General features: G+C 35.3%; 2 protein-coding genes and 1 long non-coding RNA gene across 9 annotated transcripts in view; 1 reads left to right on the plus strand and 2 right to left on the minus strand.

Moving 5' to 3' along the window:
* Positions 1 to 1,161: 1,161 nt before the first annotated feature.
* On the minus strand, positions 1,162 to 3,352 carry HOXA2 (homeobox A2). Its single transcript, XM_073677900.1, has 2 exons — positions 2,658 to 3,352; positions 1,162 to 2,154 (listed from the first exon to the last, which is right to left on the minus strand). Exons 1-2 carry the CDS (start codon positions 3,031 to 3,033, stop codon positions 1,418 to 1,420), a joined length of 1,113 nt encoding a protein of 370 aa, XP_073534001.1. The 5' UTR covers positions 3,034 to 3,352; the 3' UTR covers positions 1,162 to 1,417.
* Positions 2,658 to 20,915, minus strand: part of HOXA3 (homeobox A3) — a 44,612-nt gene continuing 26,354 nt past the window's right edge. For 5 of the 7 annotated variants that reach the window (XM_073677892.1, XM_073677899.1, XM_073677897.1 and 2 more), the window contains 3 exons: positions 11,221 to 11,775; positions 4,308 to 7,943; positions 2,658 to 2,871 (listed from right to left, as the gene is read on the minus strand). In XM_073677892.1, coding sequence (XP_073533993.1) covers positions 7,168 to 7,943; positions 11,221 to 11,659 — 1,215 coding nt within the window. In that variant the 5' untranslated portion in view covers positions 11,660 to 11,775 and the 3' untranslated portion in view covers positions 2,658 to 2,871; positions 4,308 to 7,167. Of the gene's footprint in view, positions 2,872 to 4,307; positions 7,944 to 11,220; positions 11,776 to 14,628; positions 15,081 to 17,864; positions 17,977 to 20,915 lie in introns of those variants that run through there. The other 2 variants (XM_073677898.1, XM_073677895.1) reach the window with 2 other exon arrangements.
* Positions 9,283 to 20,584, plus strand: LOC141265163 (uncharacterized). The gene is made up of 3 exons (XR_012320058.1): positions 9,283 to 9,392; positions 15,968 to 16,161; positions 19,691 to 20,584. It is a non-coding gene; the product is annotated as an uncharacterized lncRNA (long non-coding RNA).

Below are 20,915 nucleotides of genomic sequence, written 5' to 3' on the forward strand. Positions count from 1 at the left end.
AGGAACTCCTGGTATAATAATCAGCAGTTATACACTAGGTATTGAAAAAGATTGGGGGGAAAAAACGGAATCTTATCTAATAATCGAAAAAATGATTGTTCAATTATCAGTAAAAGAATTAAAAAGCAATGGTTGGATTGTAATAACATGAATCTCCTTATGTATAGAGGACGATCTCCCAGACACTAAATAGGACTGGATAGGGCAGGATCATTGCTGCAGCCGCAGCACTAAAACCAAGCTGTTGTTTTAATAGGGCAATAAAAATGAATTATGGTTAAACGCCTTGTAGCTCTGAGCTTCTGGATGGAATCCCCAGTCTGGAGCAATACGTAAGAGGGGTTTTATATTTGTGTGAGCTGCAATTGATCTCCTTGATGACATTCTCATTCATAGAAAGCATTTGATTTATGAGTTTAGGAAGAATTGCATCAAGCACATCTAGATATTATTGCATTATTGCTTAAAGCAGCCCTTTAACATCACATCTAGTTATGTGCACATATTCTGTATAATATTGTATTTATGCCATGCATGTGCCTATATATATATATATATATATATATATATATATATATATATATATATATATATATATATATTGTTTACGAGATCATGCAACTCTGGTGGGGGAGGGGAGATTTGTCTATGCATTCATATACTAACCTGTAAGAGTGCAGATTAATTAGATCCCATTCCCTATGTATACTGACACTTGTACATTATTTTCTTTTCCAGATCTTTTCCGGATCTTCTCACAGATTATCAACAAGATTGTACTTTTCTCTTTTTATTTTTTATTTTTTTTTTCGTGTTATCAGCCAAATGCAAATCATAAAGGTATATATTTACCATTTTCATCTTTGGGTATTATTATATTTAATGAAAAAAATAACCGATTTGTTACAACATCCATAGAAAAACAAAATGATCTAAGTTTTGCCTTTTTAATAAAAAATAAATTCAAACAAAAAAATATATATATATCTCATATATCTCTAATAAATATTTTTTTATATACAAACATTCCTAAGGGTTTTTGTGAATTGTTCATATTGTGTGCTTATTTATTTTCCTCTGAATGGCCTTCTATGGACATAAAATAAAGACTGAAAATCCAGCAACCATAAGGGTGGTAGAAAAAAAAAAGGTAGAAACCTGTAGGATGTAATTATTTATTCTTCCAAAACTATTTGTAAGACAAAAATGTAATACAAAAATAAAAAAAAGAAAGAAAGTGAGAATATATTTACATATCAGCACTTTCTTCTAGAGGCCTCACTTATTGCTTTCAATGGGTTAACAGAAAATAAAATGTGGCGCAATGGAATACTGAAATTACTGTAAGATGCAAATAATAATAAAAAAATAGTTGGGGGGGTGCTGAAAATTAACCATTTCGTGTCTGATGGGTGATTCAGTAGTTGAGATGTTGCAAGTCAATTGTGGTAAATGTGTCTGTGAAAAAATCAAAACTGTCCGCGGAGATATCTACAGGGCTGTCCAAAGATCCTGGTAAACTAGGGGACACTGTATCTGAGAGCTGGAGGCAGGAATCTGAGGAGAAGACATTGAAGTCTGATAGGGATGCCACATCTAGGGCCTCATCAGGGCTATCACTGTGAAGTCCAGCAGCTGCAGAGTCCTGGCCCATTGTTGATAAGCAGTTCTGAACAGTGGGTGACTGGTGCTGCTGGAAATGTCTAAGATTTTTCTCACTGCTGGATAATGGGGAAACTGGAAAACTCTGAGGATCCCCATTGTGTGCATTCTGAGCTTGCTGCTGCTGGAAAGTGTATCCATCCCTCTCCAGTAAAGCCCCAGAGACATTGTTGAGAGCCTGCTCAAACAGAGCTTTCTCCTTATCTCCGCCATCACCCTTCTCAGAGTCCTCCAAGCTTTTACACTTCCCTTCCCCATTCTGATTCTCCTTACATTGGGTCTGTCTCTTGTGCTTCATTCTTCGATTCTGGAACCAAACTTTAACTTGCCTCTCAGTTAAATCCAACAAAGCAGCAATCTCTACCCTCCTGGGTCTGCACAGATACTTGTTGAAGTGGAATTCTTTCTCCAGCTCCAGTAATTGTGTATTGGTGTATGCGGTCCTCAGTCTTCTAGAACCTCCACTGCTATTATCCTGAATTTCAATTATTTCTGGAAAATGCATAAAACACAACTTCAGTCAGTCCTCATGAGCAATGCATAAATCATATAGTAGGACAATGATATATCTCCAGGCTCTGTAATAAAATGGCCGACCTGTTTACAGCAAACTTCATTCACTCATTGTTTTATTTTGCAAACATGATATATGCTTAATTAAACAATATCCTTTTTTCCATATATGTCTCTATCATATTTTTTTTTGCATTCTATAAATTACCCTTAATTATGCGGATGTAAATTTTATGGGTTAAAAGTTATAAAATACTCTAAAAGTGTCCAAATAATACTTAAAAAAAAAGAATACTTAAAATTATGAAACATTACAGAATAAGCTTTCAAGTAAGAAGTATAGTCTGAGCAAATCCAAGTCGATGGAGTCACAAACTTGGCAGTCATTTAAAAAAAAGTTCCTAAAGTTTCTAAATTATTGGGAGGAAATAAAGTACAATTAAATCCTCTAAGAATAATCATTTGCAATGATGACCACTGACCTTTGTGGCTGAGGCATGCTGCAGCAGCTGGGGCACTGGCGGCCGGGGGTAGAGGGGGCTTCTTGGATGCCTTCTTCTCCTTCATCCAGGGGTACTCCGGGGGCAGGGATCCGGCTGCTGGCACAGGACTGCTGCCGGTGCTGCTGCCACCATTGGGGCTGTGTTTGGGCCGGCTGTGGCGAGGGTGGCTGCCTGGATTCAGGCTGGGGATGGTCTGTTCGAAAGGAGGAGGAATAAGTGTCGAGTGTGAAAGCGCAGAGCTCTTGATTGATGAACTTTGAAATGTCTCAGCGACAGGGGGAAAGGATGTCAGGCACTCAGCAAGCGACGGCTGACTATTGATAAAGCCAATCTCTCGCTCAAATTCGTAATTCATGGCCCTCTGCTCCTGCGAAAAGTTCGCACAAACCAACGACGGCGAAAAAAAATCATAAAAATCCTGGATGGGTTTTTTTTCTAATTCACTGATTACAGCCGTATGGGGACTGTGCTACTATTAAACTATTGAATTCATGGAGACAAGGTTGAAATTGGACCGAATTGGTTGTCACATGATTGCTCCTGCCCAATGACAATTTGGGGTTTAATCAAAAGAAGCCACTGTCTGTGTGATTGATCCAAAAAAAGTCAAGAAGGAACGCCTCATTGTATGGCAGCTAGGCTTTTATTACACATGATCCTCTACAGCCAGGGGTAGACCCTCTGCCTCATCTCTAAATATATCATATATGTGATATGTATGTAAGTGCTACTGCTGCTCCACTCTGCTCTGCAGCACTCTGTCTGCTCTGCACTCACACACACCACATTGTCTCAGCCTGCCAGGGAGGAGGTTTACTCCACACAGATCATTTAGGAACCCAAATCTGACGCCTTAAGTCATTAAAAAAGTAATCCATTAATCTTTAAACTTTTGACACCGAAGACCCCTCCATCCCTGATACATAAGTAAGAACTCACAGCCAGGCACAATTTACATATGGGGTTGCACTATACCTAGGATATGTTGTATATATATATATATATATATATATATATATATATATATATATATATATATATATATATAATTAGTACAGTGCTGTGATAAACTGTGCAGCCTATTGTTTTGTCTTTATCACTTCCACATATGGGAAGCATGAGGACAACTCTTGATCTGTGTGAACATTTTACAGCTCTGCAAAATGGCTGCACATGACAATAGATTTCCTTTCTCTATTGAGGTAATGTGCGTTTACGAATAGACAGAACAAGGTGAGTGATTTTTTTCTGCTGCACTAGATTGTGGAAAGGATAACAATCAGTGGAGGTTTGTGCTATACTGCTACTGTCCTATTCATCTTATTATACTTCTATTTCATAAAATGTTAATTGTATATTACATTTTACAACATTTTTTTTTTATGTGAGTGTATCTCACTCTCTTTCTCTCTATCCCTCTATATATATACATATATACACACATACACATATATATATATATATATATATATATATATGTGTGTATATATATATATATATAAATACACATATATATATAAACACACATACAATATGATATTCCATATATATATGGTTGCTTCTTACATAATTTAATATCTGTTTACAGCAAATATTACAGATGTATATGATGTGTTTTTACATACTTACATCCTTATGTTGAAAAATATCTCCTAATAAACAAGCAATTAATCTTTGCTATCCTCGATTTAAAATAATAGGTGACATTGTTGATAATGTAGCAATTATATTGAACGTTCAGATTAAAAGTCAATTTAGATGATTCCTGTAAACACACAATTTGGATTTTGTAAATCTCACATAACTTGGTATTAAGCCGCAGTTTGCAGGAGACTACAGGAACACAAGGCAGTAGTTAGATGGAAGGTTTTTAATTTTCTTGCTTTTATTCCAAACAAAGCTGGAAGGAAGTCTGTGTGTGATCAATCTTTCTTGCCAAATGGTTTGACAGCTTCTGGCCCTAAAGATCACATTTAAAGCTTCTTGTTTCTTCCAAGATCAAATGTTACTGGGAAAGAGGTTTCAGGGAGAAATGCAGCTAAAGAAGAGCTAGTAACTTCTTCTTGCTTGTTTTCTTGGGATACATTCACATAGCAGGTATGGCACCTTTCCTTTGTCTTATGTCCAGGCAGCGTCTCCATATAAAGCTGGAAATTATATAATTCTCTGGGTGGATGGATGTGTGCAGATGGAATTGAGCTTTGTTAGTGTAATGTGTGTGGGTGTGTGGATTCCTAAAATCCAAGCTCCCTTCCCCTACAGCAGGAAACAAAGAATTTCACTGTGTTCACATTATATCCTTTCATTGTAAATTATATTATCAAACAATATTAATCCAGCAAATTTACAAAAGGTGATTTCTATTATATCCATAAAGCAGGATCAAGACGCTTCATGTTTAGATTGTCCAGCAATGTACAATGTACCTACAACATATGGTAACCAGGAGCAGCATTAAAATAATACATCATGTCCTTCAATCCAGCACCCATGCCCTTGAGGATAATTATGAACACAAATAAGGTTTTATTCTCTGTACAAAGAATCCAAACCCTTTAGTAAGAAAACATATGAACGAATGAACATATATATATATATCTGTATTAATGTGTATATATATATATATATATATGTATATAAAACCTGTACATATATATTTATTTCAATATATATGTACACATATATAAATAAATATATGTATACACACACACATATATTTATCAGTACTTCAGGGCTTTGGCACAGGTAATATGATACAGGACCCGATGCTATGTAGCCTTCCACTTATCCTGATTTATTCCAGAGTATGGCATTCCCTATTCCTTATCTTTTTCTTAATGATTTTTTTTTTTTCATAATGATAGTATGAAGGAATTATAGACATCTAAAAAAGCAATGAATCGTGATAAATAATGTGTAAATACTGGAGCGGTAGGATGTGCTGGAGGTATATAGATAGATAGATAGTTAGATAAATAGATAGATAAATAGATAATGGATAGATAGATAGATAGATAGATAAATAGATATAGATACACCACATCCTACTGCTCTAATGGTAGCTCTAATGGTATTTAGTATATAGATAGATAGATAGATAGATAGATAGATAGATAGATAGATAGATAGAAGATAGATAGATAGATAGATATTCTTTACAAATATTTATCCATACATATTATATATAATATATTTATCGAAATTATACTTATAGATGTATAAGATACACAATCACATATACTTAAATATATATTTTTTTATTTATACTTTCTCCTTCTCTCCTTTCCTGTCTCTAATGCTCTCACACATGTGCCCACATCCTTTGATTTGTTTGATTTGGTATTTTGCCTTTGTGTGTATCCCGTCTTTTATTTTTTTATGTAACAACAAAGCCACCCACAGAAATGTTCATTACTACGGAAAAGTGTAGGAGTGAAATGTGCATTTTTGTACAATGAGCTCCACCAGAAGAGGCAGAGAGAAGCAATCACTCCGTGTGAACAGATGCTTGAGAGCTGATGCTGCAGATTGGAGCACAACATGGCGTAAGAAGCCCATCAGCACAAAGCTATTACCTACCGGACCTCCATTATCAGCCATCTTATCAATCAACCTCACCGTCTCCCTCTCTCTGGGTCTGCTATACAAAAGAAGCTGCTGTGTTTCCTTTCCTACATTTATTTCCAAGCTGCTCCATTGAAATGACAATTTAGACCTAAAACAGATCGGAAATAATATAAATTGTACTATTTCAAATCTGTGTTAGTATATGTATATATAAATAAATATATATAACCTTTAATGTACTATTAACCCTTTATGTTTTATAATGTCGTATATAAACAAATATACAAATGTTGATATTTTATCTACCATTTTATTGCATCTTTAAAAAGGAGAATTACTCTGTTACCAATGTTCCTTGTGCCATTATCCCATCCAACAAAAGGCCAATGACCTGACATGAAAGAATTTACTATGTATCGTTTATAAATATGAGAGATGGGATAAATAAAATGTAAACAGTTCGATATATTTGTTTGCAGGAAAGAAATAAATTAACCGGGAATGATGCCCCAGTATACACACATAATGACTTACAATTGTAATCACCCAGACTGATCACCCTGTTCAAGCGCTTTTTTTTTTAATATATTTGTCTAGCAATTTAAAGGAAGTGCAATAATAATTTAATTTCCCTGTGGAATAAGAAATGTAGGAACAAATTCACATTTAAGAAGATATTTTCATATAAAATTTGTTCTTTTTACCCTGTTTGATAAAAGTGTAGAATAAAATACAAAGACATTTGCTCCAGGTAAATGTTCATGATAGGTGACTGGAACTATACAAATAAAAAAAAATCTTCAAATAATATTGCAGACGAAAATAATAATGCAAAAAAATATAAAATAAAGGAATTACTTGAATTAACGGTTGATAAAATTAAGAATGTCATCGATCTCCCTGACACACATATTGGTGTCCATTACAAATGTGTCAACTTAGGTGCTTCCTGAATTCTTCCCTGAGAGCTATGATGAGAAGATAATTCTGTATATGTAGGGTGAGTGTCACAGGGTCCATGGTGGTGATTACTGTTCATGGGTCCTGGTCCATTGTAGTCCATGCTAGAGGAGGAATGAGTCAGATGAGATAGACCAAACATGGAGGGTCCTGAATTAGTCATGGATTCCACATAATTGCTCCCCACATAGACGGGGCTTCCCTGTACATGAGGATTTCCATAACCTCCACTGCCTTGGAGTGGATGAGTGTCATATTCTGGGGTGACAGCAGCCGTTCCCGTGTATCTCTTCTGATGAGGGGGGCAGCTGTTGTGATGAGGGCTGGGGTATGGAGCAGGCACACCATAGGAGTTTGGATGGGGTTTATTAAACGCTGGGGGTGATTGAGGTTCATAAGGGACACTGTTTACTAGTGAATGCATAGAGTTCAGATACCCCCCAACAGCTGATGGGGGTACAGGGCTCCTGCAGGGTGAGGGGCCACCAGATGATGTCATCATGGATTTCCCTTTCTGATCCTTTTTGTATTTCATTCTTCGATTCTGGAACCAGATCTTTATTTGCCTCTCTGTGAGGTTGAGCAAGTTTGCCATTTCCACCCTTCTAGGCCTACACAGGTATCTGTTAAAATGGAACTCCTTTTCCAGTTCTACCAGCTGGGCGCTTGTGTAAGCCGTGCGGGCTCTTTTGGAAGAAGATTGCCCCGGGGGACTTTTGTCACCAGCACAACTCTCACCTGCAGGAACCATCAAATAAAGCATGAGAACACAAACTAACAACTTTTTCAATAATCACCCACAGAGAACCTATGTAAGGCTACTAGTTATCTAAACTAGTAAATACAAAGTACTCTCTTAATAAAATAACTTTATTCTGTGTAATATTTACATTTTAGGCCAAGTTCACAGGTTCCGTATTTGGTCAGTATTTTACCTCAGTATTTGTCAGCCAAAACCAGGAGTGCAACAATCAGAGGAAATGTATAATAGAAACACTTCACCATGTCTGCTTTTTTCACCCGCTCCTGATTTTTGCTTACAAATACTTATGTAAAATATGTGACCAAATACTGAACGTGTGCACATGGCCTAAGCTATTTGGGTAAAAATAGCTTACTACTCAGGGGGCATGATGGTTACTAACTGGTATATTAGTCAGCTTTCCAAAGCTTCAGAATGGCAAGCTTGTCTAAATAGTTATTACTTCTTGGGTAGCAAGACTCAAACCTAGATAGGTATGTCATGCATATGGAATTGGATATTTCATAGCCAGGCAGCTATGCCATTCAGGAACCAAAAAAAGTTGTGTGGGAGCTGTAATAGCAGTTGAAATAAATCAGTTTGGTTAAACCTTTTGTATAATAATGTATCTATAAAATGTATCTACAATTATTACACAAACCAGTTTAAAAAGGGGCAAAGGTAACAATTTATTATTATTATTATTATTATTATTATTATTATTATTATTATTATACATTTGATTCATTTTAAGCTGATATAATTATTAATATCTTCATAATAATATCAATCATTTTTAGATTTTACAGGCAAAAAAAGTATAAGTTTCATAAAATATGTCCATAAAAAAAACGATAGGTAATAACAATCATAAGAGCAATGATATTTTTTGAAAAGTCCTGCTGCATGAAGCTGACCTCCTTCTTTTGTGTAACCACATGGTAGTTTCTGTGTGTGTGAATAAAGATGGCTCCACTCCCTTACCCACTGTTATGTATCAAGACAACTCGAGGAGCCAGATGGTAATGATAACCGAGCATGTCTGCCAAGTCACTTCGATGTTATGGTTACAGACATATTATAATGCATTCAAATGCTGTTGTGAAATTTATATACAAAAAAATCCTCCTCGCTGGAAACACCTGCACAAAACGCCAACATTTACAGCATTATCCAGCCTAACAGCTCTACAAAAGAAAGGATGAGGAAGAACTGTACACAGAGCTACGATTCTGCAATACTCTATTAACCCCATAAGCCCTATACCAAGGTAATAAACAAAAACGTTGGCTGAAAGCTGCAGGGATTCTAGCTGAAAGGCTACTGCGCATGTGCACACGGAAGTGACCAGGAGCAGTAAAGAAGGAGGGGGTGTAGGGGGCCGGCGGAGAACAGAGGGAGAAACTGGAAAAGGGAGAGGCAGAGGGACACATTACTGCCTATAGGTACTTTCTATATTCTGCAAATCTCTAAACTCTATATATTTACTTGTCACCTATAATACTCTGCAATCATGAAATTAACTGAACTGTCAGGAAATCTTCCTACAAGAGCACTCAATAAATCATAGGATTCCTGGTTTCTACATTAGATGAAATCTAATTATATCAAAAAATTGTATCAAACAATTAATTGTCATTAGTACAGCTGCTATATGTCTGACAGCAGAGTGTTGTCTTCATCTAAGCTGTGGTCACAGTGCCTGATAGTTATAAAACTTCATCTTTTTATTATTAAGCAGTTTACTGTGTAGATGTAATCCTCATTAAACTCTTCATCTATTCATCTACTTTTACAAACTCCACTGTGTGGAACTTTTTTTTTTTTCATTAGAAATGAGTTAGTAGTGGTGGTGGTAGTATTAGATGAATAACACTATTGCCACCACCATCTCCCCATTATTACCCAAAACGAATACATTTATATATTATCTAAAAATATTCATGTGAGGTGAATAATAACACTGCTAAATACCATGCCACTATATTATTTTAAGTCTTCTACATATTCTAACACAATGAACGTCTATTGCATTATCTGTGTAAAAATAAAAAAATATTATTATTTTATTTATAACAAATATATCATGATATTTTGTTGTGTAAGATAGATACAGACAGACAGACAGACAGACAGATAGATAGATAGATGGATAGATAGATAGTGAGAATGATATAATGATTGATAGATAGATAGATAGATAGATAGATTAAAAGTAATATATATAATAGATAGATGGATAGAATAGATAAATAGATAGAAAGAAAGTAATATAGATAATAGATACATGGATAGATTAGATAGATAGATAGATAGATAGATAGATAGATAGATAGATACATACATAGACAGATGAAAAGTAATATAGATAATAGATAGATGGATAGATGAGATAGATAGATATATGGATAGATAGATAGATAGATAGATAGATAGATAGATAGATAGATAGATAGATAGATAGATAGATAGATACATAGATTAGATAGATATAGTGATAGATAAATAGACAATAGATACATAGATGGGTGGATAGATAGATAGATAGATAGATAGATAGATAGATAGATAGATTGATAGATAGAGTGATAGGTAAATAGATAATAGATACATAGATGGATAGATGAGATAGATAGATTAAAAGTAATATATATAATAGATAGATGGATAGAATAGATAGATAGATAGATAGATAGATAGATAGATAGATAGATAGATAGATAGATAGATAGATAGATAGATAGAAAGTAATATAGATAATAGATACATGGATAGATTAGATAGATAGATAGAAACATAGACAGATGAAAAGTAATATAGATAATAGATACATGGATAGATGAGATACATAGATATATGGATAGATAGATAGATAGATAGATAGATAGATAGATAGATAGATAGATAGATAGATAGATAGATAGATAGAATTATATCGATAGATAAAAAAGTAATATAGATAATAGATACATATATGGATAGATAGAGAGATAGATAGATGAAACAAAGTAAAAAATAAAGAAAGACTTATTAAAAAAAGTGTAAAGACTTTATAATATTGCAGAGGAGCTGATTACTACTCCCAGTAGGCCGACACATCCACCATTTCTCCTGATGTACCTGCACAGTGCAGACTTGACCGCGTTAATGCAGTCTACATACTGTAGATCCAACACGGAACTTGGTTAACTCTTTATGTGCCGCACTTAGTCCTCCACAGCTTTCATATAACTTGTGCACCAGGTGTGAGTAAGAGAAAGGTAGTGACATTACCTGAGCTGGAGTTTCCTCCTGCTGCTGCTGCTGCTGTGGTTGCTGCTGCCTTCTGCTTAGTGTTCTGCCGAGATTCCTTCATCCAGGGGAAGATCTGCTTGGACATGGTGGGTGAGGAGATACTGGTGGCCTTGGTGGTGGAGGCTGTGGCTGTGTTGTTGGCATGTTGATCAGGTGGGGACACAGATGGTGGTGTAGGCTGCTGCTGATGATCTTGGCTTGATTGACTATTGATGGCTCTCATACAACTCTCATTGATGTCATTGGCCTTGTGATGTGGCACTGTGCTGCCAGGTGACTGCAGGGAGCAGGCAGGTCGATGATAGTCACTTTCCAGGGGATATTGCTGCTGACTTGCATTATAAGTGTAACCATTGGCTCCTGGGTAGGGGTATCCACCATAGATCGCAGAGCTGTCGTAGTAGGTCGCTTTTTGCATTTCGTTGTTTCCCAATATTTATTTCATAAACTGACAGGGTCCTGACACCCGTAAAGAATAACATTGGCACCCTGAGTCACGTGGTGCTTTTCCTCCAATGGCCTCTGTGGTCAGACCTGTGGTGGAGAAGAAGCAAGTTACAGTCAGGAGATGGGAAAGATCCATCTTACTTACAATAGCTAAGTGACATGAAAGCCAGCAAGGAAAAAGTGCTCAGCAATATTGAGAAGTGTGTATTAAGATGATAGGGCTGCTCACTAACGTCCAACTAATTCACACTCAGCCAGAAATTACACTTCAATGCAGTGTGAATGACTACATCATAGGTCACAGTGTGCACAGCCCTTCCCTAACCAGCAAAGCATACATACACAATTACATATGTAATCCTGCTCACTGCCCTGAACTCACACATACAAGTACATATGTAATCCTGCTTGCTTACTGCTGGAGACACAAACACATTGCTGAATAGCAAAATAGCCTTTGTGGGTATAAAATATAAATCCTAGTTGTTAATTTATATATATTTTATATGTATTTATATTTTATGCACACAAAGGCACCTTTTACTATTTACTCATATGCTCATATAGGTCTGTATGTGTGTCTCCAGCAGTAAGCAAATAGATATCGATATACAGAAGATAGATAAATATATTAGATAGATAGATATGAGATAGATAGAAGAGATAGATAGATATGAGATAAATAGATAGATAGAATAGATAGATAGATAGATAGATAGATAGATAGATAGATAGATAGATAGATAGATAGATAGATAGATAGATAGATAGATATGTAGATTATGCCTTGCTGGATTTGATTTGACTAAATATAAGTTTGATCAACAAGGATCAATTTGCTGTTTCCACATATACCTTAATAGCACATAAATGTACATTAGCAAACATATGCCACCTTGATATTTTCTAACAATAAATGTTCCGGCACAGATCACCTTTATGATTCACACAAATCTGATTTTGATGCCGGCTGACTGCACTCACCACACGTATGTGCCTCTCACTGTCCCCTTTCAACCTGATATATCTCATGTTGGAAAGATAACCTTAGCTCTAGGGCCGCATTATAAATCAAAGTTATTGTTCACACAGAGCACAGTATTGACTTAGTAAACACTCGTTTATCAAAGAACAGATATCGCCTCCTTAGCACAGGCCTACACAGCAATATTTTACCTGCAGCCAAAGCACTATTAGCACAATTACCTGCACATCATGTGACTAAGGATATTAATAGGAATCATAATATTATAGATATGAAAAATAATGGAATACGAATAATTAATATCATTTTTGTTCCACAGAATAAATAATATTAGATACATAAAGAAGATTCGATATATATTTGCCCATGTTTTTGTTTAATTGTCACAAAATTATAGAAGCTGAATGTAGCTCTATTGTTACAGTTTTGCAGACTGTGCCACACAAGGTCTTCAATTTAAATTATCGATATAATATAGTAACAATTAACTAGTCAGTATGGCACTTACACATACTACTAGTATAAAGATCTATGATCTTATAATGTTAGACATATTTATGGCCAATGACTAAAATAAGATAATAATTTTAATAAACAAACAACATAAAATGTCAGTTGCCTTGTAATGTGATTAGTCCTCACATGAAATGTACACAATTCTACCTGTTAAAACATGATGGATCTGAAAAAACACCAGGAACCAGAAAGACCAGCAGCGTTCATCTCCATGACCACGGCATGAACTTTCTGTGCAGCCCCTAACGATAATAGGTTCTGTCTTTGCAACTGCTCTGTAATTTGATGTATGGGGGTCATTTGGCTAGCGAGAGAGTAGATGATGGAAACACAAGCCATAAAATACTTCTAGGATCCTGTCTATCTTTTGTTAAATCTTCATGTTTACCTATCTCCAAATAACTATTTAAACTGAGCTACAACACAAAAGCAATGCATTGAAAATGCCCTAGAAAGCAAACACAAGTTATAAAGAAATAGAAAAAAGCTACATTTTTGACGGGTCTATTTTATTCACCAATCGGATAGAAAATAAATAAATAAATGAATAAAATGTAAAATATCTATATTAAATTATATTATATTATATATACACGCACAAATCTAAAATAATTCAGATGATTTTGTATTGCAATAGAATGCATTAATGCCCATAGTGTTTATTGCTAAAAATACAACTTTGGGTTAAATATTGTAGTCATCCATTTTTTTTTTTATAAAAATAAAATAATTTATGTTACCTAGAGGTTCAATATTTTATTACTTTGATCCCCCCTTTTTCTTGGATTGAAATGCAATTCCTGAGACCTCCAATGCCAATTAAATATTTCGTCTTTAAAAACAATAACTATGAAATTAAGAACTTTGATTAACTCCTAAAATCCAGGCAAAGAGCTAGAATGTAAACCATATCTGCTCCTAATATTATAGAACACTAATATTTAATTGTTTCAGGTCAACAACATATATTAAAACGACTGGGACGGTGCAATCAAATGTAGAATCACTTTATAAGCACCCTGAAGTGATGTTATGTGGTACTCAAAAATTTCAGTTTCATTAACTCTGAAAACTGTAAAATTAAAATATTAAAATTATTTTAAAAAAATCTTTGGAAAATGTATTGTGATCAAGCAATGCTGGGGGGTGATCCATATTAAAGTTCTCTGTGCTACCGAATGGAGATGAAATGTAAAAATGTTTGTGGGATTAATAACAAAAGAAATAAGTTATCTTTAAGATTCAGTGGTCAGATATGGCTAGAAACTATGGAGACGAAAAAAGAGCCTGTATTAGCAAACTATACGTATCAGTCATTTCTTGAAAGGAAGCTTGAGCTTGTGAACTCTTCTTGAACCGAGATTTAAGACTATGGTCATAAATCACTGGGACATAAACTCCACCATTCACAAGTGATAGAGGATTTCTGGCCGTCTTACCTTGGATTCTGACGACTGATGCAGAACACAACAGACTTGTCCTCCAGTTCGGGCTCCAGAACCAGCAGATCTGGGTCCCCCCACCCTTCTTATGTCCTGGGCATCATGAAGGGGGCAAGGATAGTACCAGCAGCACCTCTCCTGCTCTATCACCTAAAAGCACCAGGATGAGGACAGCCTTCAGGAAACCTCAACAAGAAATGTCTGCCAAAAAAACTGGACAACCCCTAAGGTTACATATGGGCGACCCCGGTCACCAAGATAAGAGCTATCAACTCACAGGGCTCTCCAAGTGTAGTTCCACAGACACAAAAATGGTATGTTTCTTACTAATATTGCCTGCTGAATGATGCTAGATTCCAGGGAGAATATTCATCTGGGAACAGGGATGTGTGGGGGGAGAAAAAAAAGGAGAAAGACATTTAAAGTCTAGGGAGATGGGGTAGACATGGAAAGAAAAATAAAATAACATGAAAAAATGGAGGGAGGAGTATCCAGGACCCTGTGAAAGGAGGCGGCACTGGGGTTCTGGAAAATTATGCTAATGATGAACACAGCCTCAGTGCAACATAGGATCTATTGCTCTTTCATTAATTCTCTAATTTATCGCACGAATATATCTTTAGAACAAGTTCTGGCTGAGCTTCATCGTGAATATTCAGAGTCACAAATAAACTGTGGAACAGAAATCTCAAATCGCGCACTTGAATTAAGTCTGATCAAGCGATTACCTATTTAAAGTGCTACAGAAATATCAAATTCATCTGAAATCCAGGCAAAAAGTCATGCGATATATGAATAAAGATTTGCGAATTTATATAGCATATATATACAGAAACATGACCCTTTTCCTGAAACAATTTCCCCATAGAAGTCTTATTCTTTTTCAGTAGGGATTAACGAGCCTTGGGGTTGTTCTGAAAAATGATTTGGCCAAGACCAGGTGTTAAAAATATAAGATGAATGTTTCAGACTATTGTGACAAAGAATAATGCAGAAAATGCATAGGATAAGGCATAGACATAAAGGACTATAAGACCGGGTGGCCTCTTCTGCATACCAATAGTTTTTTTGTCATTTATGGGCAGACAAGATTTATTGCACTATGCACCATGGCTGTAAACGGGGCATTAAAAACTAGAATCACTTGCTCCTCATGGCATATTGCAATGGCAGCACATGAAAGGAGGCAGCGTAGGAGGAGAAGGGTGGTAGAAAGCCACTACTAGGCATTTCCATTGAATCCAGTGCTCGGTGTTGTATCTGATGAAAGCCGTTTTGGTCAATCATTCACCCCACTACTTCTTAAATTGCTGATCTCAGCTTCTTTTTATTTCAGTGCTGCCGGGATAATAACACTACAAGCCCAAGCTTGGACTCTCTGCTCCTTTTTTTCCTAATGTCTTCCAGACTGGATCGCACATGAATCAGCTAAATCATACTTAACCCAAAACACCAGGGAAATAGGAATAGAATCCATGATTATTATGTGAAAGCTTTAATTCCATTGCAGGAAGATGCTCCTTATATCAGGTACAGTCTTCTGTGTTGTAAATCACTTCTATGGTGCTGCTCTATAAAGTGCCGCTTGATTATTGTCTGCAGAGATTGATGGGATTTGGCTGAATGTTACAATACATGTATTTATTTAGTGCTTTATATATATCTCCAATTTAGATGAACAGATGCTTGTAAAATGTTATGTGCACAATAAAATCTTACTACCTAGTGCGACTGGCCTCATTGTATACTATGCGGAAAATATGGCAATCACCATCATACTATAGATATCAGTGCAGATCGTATTATCTATAGAGCACAATATAAGGTTAAAAGCATCGATAAGGGCTAGTGATTATATCAAATTTTCTTTACCTTTTTGTTATCAATGAAATATTTCGAGAGGGCAGTATATAAATGCATATGTATATATATATATATATATATATATATATATATAACTATATAGTATATATAAAAATCCTGATTTTTGTTGTATGTGTATATATTATACATAATTAAATGCGGGAAGAAAAATTGAAAGAAAATATCATACCATTAATATTCATATATATATTGTATTCATAATTTTCCTTAGCTGTCAATATCAAAATTACGTAAAATTTGCAAAAGACTATACATAAATGCATAGCATATATATATATATATATATATACTACACAAAATATATAAAGATTTTTTTATCTCTCTGATACATATGTATTAGAGAGTTAACATTACGTGTTACATATTTGTGTAGTGTATATATATATATATATATATATATATATATATATATATATATATATATATATATATATATATATATATATATAAAATATAAAAAATTATATATAGGGTAACATATGTATATATGTTACCCTATATATATATTTTTTTTTGTCCGTAGGAGCGGCCACCGGCTGTGAGACATAATTGGAAAGCATTTTAGGACGTCATCTTATCAAGCTCTTCTGCCCCAATTCACTAGCTACATAAATCAAATCTCAACACTGTGACCTTTCCTCAAGCGCCACTCATTAGTGCATGTTCTTAATATCCTCACTCTCCATATGTATTTATATGTTGCTTTGTACAAATTGTAACATGCCAATACTCATATCTATAGGATATGAAAAATAAGCACTCCAGTCCCCAGTTGATAATATTAGGCGGCCTCTCAGATTATAAAAGGCATTGTGAAGTATCCAGATAGGTTATCACAATCTAGGGTGCTAGTCGTATAGATTTTACGTGGCATTATGCAATTTTTTAAATATCTATTTCCAAATAAAGTGAAAAATGAAAACCATGAGAGACATTCTGGTAAGCTACAACAGTCACAAATAACGCAGAAATAAACAGCGATTGACTTAAACTACAGAAGCAGCATAACCCTTATATTTATGATCACAGTTGACAATGTAAAGAGCTTTGTATTTTATTGCATGATTTTTTTTTTGTTATCTGATGATCATTGACCGCTCAGTTCCTCCAAAGAACAACAAATCTGAATAATATTTAAACCGTAGACAATCCAGCCATCATATAGCAGCAACGTGATAATTCACATATCTACATACATACAGAATTAGGATTTTATGAACTATTTCTGAAGATGTGAGGAAATACAACATAGAGATGAATCATCGCTTGCTCCCCACTAAAGCCTTGCTACTGACCTTTGCCTTGGTCAACAATAACTCACCCCATTCATGAACAATCAACGGATATACCTTAACATAAGATCCATCCCTTCAGCCCTATCAGCTTTCCAATGGGGTATCCTTGATGGTGGGATCAGGGCTGATTACAACAAGGAGGACCTCTTGCTGGGGTGATAAGGAGAAGTACTGGAATTGCGTAATCACAGAAGATGCCTTGCTGGATCTTAGATCTTGATGCTAAAAAATGGTTTGTAATGCTCACGTGGTTATACGTCAAATTAAATCCTTTAATTGCAAATAGGGGATGGTGGAGGAACCAGACCTGCTAAATCTAGTATCTCCCAATTTCAACTATTACATACAGCCAAGAAGAAACAGCCTCAGACCTTCCAACCTTCCTACAGTATTCCCAAACTACAGTGAAAATGTTCCAAAATACCAGATGTTAGCTTGTATACCCCAAAAGTTACTACAATAGGTACTATAAGTAGTCAACTTACACAGAGAATATACGAAGAGATAGGTCCACAGTAATGGAAGCCTTGTTGACTGATTACCAAGCTCAGCACATATGAACCATTACAGCCCCATTGAGAAGATCTTGCTATACTCCCACACATGACACATGTCCCACAGTAGAAACTAAAAGGCCTTTAATTACCTGACAAATGCAATACTGGCCTCTCCTTCAAGTAGTTTTTTTTTTTGTTCATACTATCATGTATGAGCTTGAATCTAATAGTGAAATGAGTCTTGATTTTTTTGAGACACTTCTGCACAAGGATGGATTAGGCATTTTCTATAGCATAGTTTTAGCCACAAAACTACAGGGTACTCCCAATGGTCAACTTCTGCGAATGGCTCTCTTGGTCATTCACTTTGGCTGTCTTCTGAAAAACTATAGACATATAGATAGATAGATAGATAGATAGATAGATAGATAGATAGATAGATAGATAGATAGATAGATAGATAGATAGAGTACTTTACACATATCGTGTTTCCATGTGCTAAGTTTAAGTTCCGCATAGAACCTTTGTCAAGGAACTGAAACAACGTGCAGAGACATAGGTGAGATATTGATGAATAAAGTAGCCCCTCTTTTTCACTTTGAAAACTGGAGTGCTGCCATTTTTTAATTCTTGTTATTGAAAGAACAGACGAACTCCTGGGATTTGCACCCACACTACAGACATGGTGCTGCGTCTGTTTTCTAAGTTGAATGATAGATAGATAGATAGATAGATAGATAGATAGATAGATAGATAGATAGATAGATAGATAGATAGATAGATAGATAGATAGATAGATAGATAGAAGGACATAGAACATAAAAAGTTAGAGTTGGAAGGGACCTCCAGGGCCATCCTGCCCAAACTCCCTGCTTAGTGCAGGATTCACTAATATCGATCTTTCTATCAAAAAAATAGATAGATATGGGATAGATAGATAGATAGATAGATAGATAGAACACACACAACCATATATCTAGATATTAGTACTCCTAGAGACTACGTCATATTCATAACATGGTAACACTCCAAAATCCACATCGCGCCCGTGAGAGCGAATATAACCGATTTTCTGGCTCAGGCGTGTCATTTTGAAACTAGTTAATGAATATCTTGAATAGAATGGACCAGAGAACAAAAAAAAAAACGCCTCATGGCAGGAAAGGGGCACAAAATTAATGGATAAATGGTCAGTTGTTGAGAACCTCAGCAGAGACAAAGATCAGTGGCAATCTTTTCCTGGACCTGATCATGTGAAAAACACTTTTTTAGTATTGGAAGTTACATGAAAGGGGAGACATTTTTTTCTGTTTGGAGTTGGAGATGGCTTTAGTGTCTGTGAAATATACACCAGCTCACCTCATATATCTCTCTGTCTTCCAGAAATCGAAGATGGAAGCAGGTTTACTGGAATCAGCTGAAGATAAATCAATGTTCCAGTATGGAATCACAGTGGATCATATTCATTCGGTTTTCTTTGGGGAATTTCTGGATTGAGACTTGGCTTCAATGTCCTGCACAGTTTATAAAGTTGCTTGCAACATTAAAGACTGAGGGTAGTGTCAATCTATCCATCCATTGTAATATTCTGGTCACTGTGTATTTATATATAGAGGTTGGTACCTTAGCTCCTGAAGAAGGTAATAAAGTCTGCCACCAAAACGATGGATTTAGTAGGATTTATGTTATTTTGCTTTACAGGCAGAAGTGCAAATCCGTGCAAACCTTCTGAACACGAGGTAGAGCACGTCGCACTAACAATGGGGCCTTTCTCTGATTATTTTCTAGAATGGAGAGGGTAGAGGAGAGGAATTACAGGCGTGAGTGGGAAGCTGCAAACATTTATATTGTTCTAATATAGGATTTAAAGATATAAGTGTGAATATGTGAATGTCTGCAAGCAATAAGTACATATTGTCACTTATACACACAAAGAAGGAAAGATGATAGATAGATAGATAGATAGATAGATAGATAGATAGATAGGAGATTATAATGGAAATTAAGTAAAATTGGACAATTCTATCTATCTATCCATCTATCCACTATCTTTCCATATCTGACTGAAAGAGAAAATAACTCGGAAATTGCCATATTTTTTATTGTAGAAATAAACTTTCTTTGTGCTTTATGTTTGCCATATGGGTATATTACCCTTAGAATAAGATACTTCTGTTATAATAAAGGGCATCGTGAGCACTATGTATTTACCTGCAATTTCTTGAAAAAAAAAAAACAAAAACTATAATAAAACGTTAGCCCTTAAAAAAAAAACATACCTGTATATCTACATATATCATACTATATTATACTGATAAATAAAAGGTTTAGTTTAGCATCGTGATGCGATTCTATCATAAGTTAAGAAGTATATGACTTCTTTCTAAGTTTCTTTAAATTTACAGCCCATGATTAGTGGGACAGGTGTGAACAAAGCAAATCAATAAACATGTCAGCGGGGGCACTTACTGCTTCGTGTAAAGGAGATTTTATTACTGGTTTAAATATCATTAAGGAAAGAAAACAACACATTTGAGTAGTAAAAGTGAAAATGCAAAAATGTGTTTCTTAAATCACAATGACATCATAAAAACTATGATCACTGCAT

Source organism: Phyllobates terribilis, unplaced genomic scaffold (genome assembly GCF_046119375.1).
Source record: "Phyllobates terribilis strain yellow unplaced genomic scaffold, ASM4611937v1 Scaffold_4__5_contigs__length_816908805, whole genome shotgun sequence".
NCBI classification, from domain to species: domain Eukaryota; kingdom Metazoa; phylum Chordata; class Amphibia; order Anura; family Dendrobatidae; genus Phyllobates; species Phyllobates terribilis.

Excerpts from the sequence above, each read along its gene's own strand:
- HOXA2 (XM_073677900.1), bottom strand. The coding sequence starts at position 3,033 with ATGAATTACGAATTTGAGCGAGAGATTGGCTTTATCAATAGTCAGCCG. Across the intron at positions 2,155-2,657 it reads AGCATGCCTCAGCCACAAAG|AAATAATTGAAATTCAGGAT; the intron begins GTCAGTGGTCAT and ends TGCATTTTCCAG.